Here is a 4,510-nt window from a genome sequence, read left to right on the forward strand (position 1 = left end):
ACTGGAGCTCCCATCTCCCAATGTGCAGCACAGTGCACTTCCCATGGCTGCATGGCAGATCCCCCTTGGTTGCTGCTTTCCTTGGCCATTAAGAGTGCAGCTCGGATGCAGCTTGTCATAGAGGAGTACAAACCGTGCTCTCATTCTCATAAAGTAATTTTACTTATGTGCTTTCCTGCTTTGTTGTTTCCTTTCAACTTAGAACAAGACTCACTCAGTCTGGCTGTTTTCTGTTGCAGGGCGCTGTGCTGTTGCAGCCATGTGTGTCCCAGGATATTAGAGAGACAAACTAGGAGAGAAAATAGATTTCACTGGATCCAAATTCTGTTGATGAGAGAGACCAGCTTTCGACCTTACGCAGTGGAAGTACATAATAAAAATATCCCTACAGGTCCAATGAAAACTTGGGTGTAATTTCGAAATACCAAAGCGTTTTCTGTGTCCTGCTTTAGCTCAGCAGGGAGCTTCTCCTGCACCACCGATGAAATACATTGATCGTTCGTTTCAGGATCTCTTTTGTTGTCATCCCATAAATGATGGGGTTTAACATGGGGGGAATGAGCACATAGAGGTTGGTCAATAGGATGAGACTATAACCTGGGATTTGCCTAAATAGATGTGCAAAAATGGGTAAAAAGACTGGTGTGTAGAACATCAGTATGACACAGAGGTGAGAGCTGCAGGTGCGGAGAGCCTTGAGCCGGGCGTCCTTGGAGGGGAGCTGGAAAACGGCCCTGAGGATCAGCCCATAAGATACAGCAATGAGCACAGAATCCAAACCAATTACTAAAATAGCCACGACTACACCATACCAGACATTGACTGTGATGTCGTTGCAGGCCAGCTGGACTATGACCATGTATTCACAATAGGTGTGAGGCAGGAGGTTGGTTCTGCAGAACTTCAGCTGCTTCACGAGAAAGATGATGGGGAAAATGATACAGAAACTTCTTGTGACAACTGCCAGCCCCACTTTGCCGATCGCAGACTTAGTTAGTATGATGGTGTATCTCAGGGGGTCGCAGATGGCAACGTACCGATCAAACGCCATGGCCAGCAGGATGGCCGACTCGGCCATAAAACTGACATGGATGAAGAACAACTGGGTCAGGCAGGCAGCAAAAGAAATTTCCCCTGCTCCAAACCAGAATACAGCCAGCATCTTGGGCACTGCCGTGGTAGATAACAGCAGATCAACAGCAGCCAGCATGGACACAAATAGATACATGGGCTCATGGAGGCTTTGTTCTGTTAGTATGATGAATAGTAGGAGAGAATTCCCAAAAAGTGTCACAACGTATATCAGACAGAAGGGGATGGAGATCCAGACATAAGACTCCTCCATACCTGGGATGCCGGTCAGGATGTAGGTCACGGGGGCAAAAAAAGTGTGATTGTCAGCTGGCATCATGCGCCGTCACTTGGATCTTCTATTCAATTTCCAGGAACTAACAGCAAAAGAGACAATCAGTGGAAGGTGAGTGTCGGCTAGGACTGGACTGCATTTGTTACAGTGTGATGGGTTCACCCGGGGGGGGGGCACATGGAACTGGGGTTTCATTGAGCCCTCTGATCCCCTAGTCTGTGCCCCCCTCACACTGTGTTGCTGTGACAAGCTGCAGACCTGCTCCCCATCTGACACTTATACCAGCATCCACACCCAGGGACACACCCCGCTGCAGTTACACGCAGGCTCTAACCAGCCACTGCGTGAACCAACAATAGAGAGGCTGCAGCCAAATTAACCACCAGCTTCCCAGATTCGTACCCCCCACTGGAGTGTAAAACCAAAATGTTACAGTCTCACCCTGCACTGAGAACTGTACAGCGTAAGCTCATAGAATTCCCCCCCTCCCTGAATGTGGAAAGGAATATACAACAGCCTCTGCCAGTCGAGCTATGATTTCCCCAGGCACTTCATTCCAACCCACTAGTGTAGATAAAGCCAAAGCAAGTTTATTAAGTACTAAAACAGATTTTAAGTGATTTTAAGTGATACCAAGCAGATCAAAGCAGATTACCTAGCAAATAAACTAAAATGCAACCTAAGCTTCATATAAAATCTTAAAATCTATTTCTTGTAGTTAAAAAAATTGTTCTGTTATAATGTAAAGCATTGAGCTTTGACTGAAGTGCTTGGGGAAAATCTCGGCTTGGCTAACCCAAGTGTGCATGGTTCTCTTCAGATGGAGGGAGAGGCCTACCGGGTATTAAACACACACACTGCCCAGATTTGACCAGGGCAGGCTGGTACTGCTCTGGGGTACTGGCCTGGACAGCTGGTGGTTAGAGAGTCCAATTGCAGCTGGGTGTGTCTCTACTTGTGTGAATGCTGGTGAAAGTGCAGGCAGGAGGGCTTTGCAGCTTGTCAGAGCAGTACAGGGTGAGAGCGAGCCCAGGCTGAGGGTCAACGGGGTCAGTGGTACCCCAGTTGATGATTGTACTCTAGGGGGAACCAGTCACAATCATTATCAAAGCAGTGCTTACAATTAGTTGCTCCTGGATTATACAGTTTGTACATTTACGGCTATGCTACTTGAAGCCAGCTAATTTCTGCCAAATGGAATGGACCCAGTCCTGGGGTCCTGATTGATTTTCATAGAAGTGTTGCCTGAGTGAAGATCTCAGGATTTGGGGTGCAGAATATTACAGGGCCTGAGGAGGTTTCCAATGAGGTTTACTCTGAACAGTAACATAACCAAGAATGTCCCAGTCCAGAGCCCACTGAGTTCAACAGCAAGACCCCCAGTGACGTCCATGGGAGTGGATCAGGGTAACCCGGCGACCTCTTCCCAACACCCAACCTCAGCGCAGTCACAGGAGCGTATCTCAGAGCCCCGGCTCCCGTCCTGCCCCTGCAGTCAGAGTTACGCACCCCCATTCTAGACAACCCCAGCTCAACATATCCCAGGTTTCATGTGTTTCCATTCGCCCCTTCACAGATTCATTCCATGCAAACGACTCACCAGGCTCCAGCCCCAGCTGGGGAGGAGGAATCTCTGCCTGTGACCGGGACGGGGAGCTGCAGGCGGCAGGGAATCTGCACGGACCGGGGCTGAGGTACAGGGAAATTTATACTGCTGCCCTGGGAATCCCAGGGAGAGCTCAGAGCCAGCACGGAGCCCCAGGGACCTGCCTCAATCGGGGGAGTTCCAGGACGATTGGAAAAAAGCACACGTAGTGCCCATCTTTAAAAAACTGAAGAAGGAGTATCCGGGAACTTCAGATGGGTCAGCTTCCCTCAGTCCCTGGAAAAATCATGGAGCAGGTCCTCAAGGAATCCATTTTGAAACACTTAGAGGAGAGGAAGATGATCAAGAATAGTCAGCATGGATTCACCAAGGGCAAGTCATGCCTGACCAACCTAATTGTCTTCGATGATGAGATAACTGGCTCTGTGGATATGGGAAAGGCGGTGACGTGATATATCTTGACTTAGGCAATTTTCAGAATAGTGAGAGGTAAATAGTCACGTCCCCCCAGGGATCTGTTCGGGGACCAGGCCTATTCAATATATCCATAAATGATGTCGAAAAAGGGGTAAACAGTGACTTGGCAAAATCTGCAGATGATAGAAATCTACGCAAGATAGTTAGGTTCCAGGCAGACTGTGAAGAACTACAAAAGGATCTTTCAAAACTGTGTGATTGGACAAAAAAATGGAAGATGGAATTCAGTGTTGATGAATCCAAAGTAATGCACTTTGGAAAACATAATCCCAACTATATCTTTAAAATGATGGGGTCTAAATGAGCTGTTTCCATTCAAGAGAGGGATCTTGGAGTCATCGTGGATAGTTCTCTGAAAATGTCCATTCAATCTGCAATGGCAGCCAAAAATGTGAACAGAATGTTTGGAACAATTAAGAAAGAGATAGATAATAAGACAGAAAATACCATATTGCCTCTATATAAATCCATGGTACGCCCACAAGTTGAATACTGTGTGCGGATGTGCTCACCTCATATCAAAAAATGATATATTGGAAATGGAAAAGGTACAGAAAATGGCAAAAAATGAGTAAGGGTAAGGGACAGCTTCCATATGAGGAGAAATTGATAAGACTGGGACTTTTCAGCTTGGAAGAGAGATGACTAAGGGGGGAAATGATGGAGGTCTATAAAAGCATGTTTGGTGTGGAGAAAGTGAATAAGGAAGTGTTATTTACTCCTTCTCATAACACAAGAACAAGGGGTCACCAAATGAAATTAATAGGCAGTAGGTTTATAACAAACACAAGGAAGTATTTCTTCCCACAACGCACAGTCAGCCTGTGGAACTCTTTGCCAGAGGATGTTGTGAGGGCCAAGACTATAGCAGGGTTCAAAAAAGAACTAAAGAAGATCACGGAGGATAGGTCCATCAGTGGCTGTTAGCCAGGATGGGCAGGGATGGTGTCCCTAGTCTGTTTGCTAGAAGCTGAGAATGGGCTACGGGGAATGGATCACTTAATGATAACCTGTTGTGTTTATTCCCTCTGTGGCACCTAGCACTTGTCACTGTCGGCAGA

The 4,510-nt window shown here is 47.0% G+C and overlaps 1 protein-coding gene across 1 annotated transcript; it reads right to left on the reverse strand.

Moving 5' to 3' along the window:
• Positions 1–448: 448 nt before the first annotated feature.
• Positions 449–1,408, reverse strand: LOC115641858 (olfactory receptor 52B2-like). The gene has a single exon (XM_030545227.1). It carries the CDS (start codon positions 1,406–1,408, stop codon positions 449–451), a length of 960 nt encoding a protein of 319 aa, XP_030401087.1.
• Between the last annotated feature and the right edge of the window lie 3,102 nt (positions 1,409–4,510).

Source organism: Gopherus evgoodei, unplaced genomic scaffold, assembly GCF_007399415.2.
Source record: "Gopherus evgoodei ecotype Sinaloan lineage unplaced genomic scaffold, rGopEvg1_v1.p scaffold_36_arrow_ctg1, whole genome shotgun sequence".
In the NCBI taxonomy this organism is placed as follows: domain Eukaryota; kingdom Metazoa; phylum Chordata; order Testudines; family Testudinidae; genus Gopherus; species Gopherus evgoodei.

Excerpts from the sequence above, each read along its gene's own strand:
- LOC115641858 (XM_030545227.1), bottom strand. The coding sequence starts at position 1,408 with ATGCCAGCTGACAATCACACTTTTTTTGCCCCCGTGACCTACATCCTG.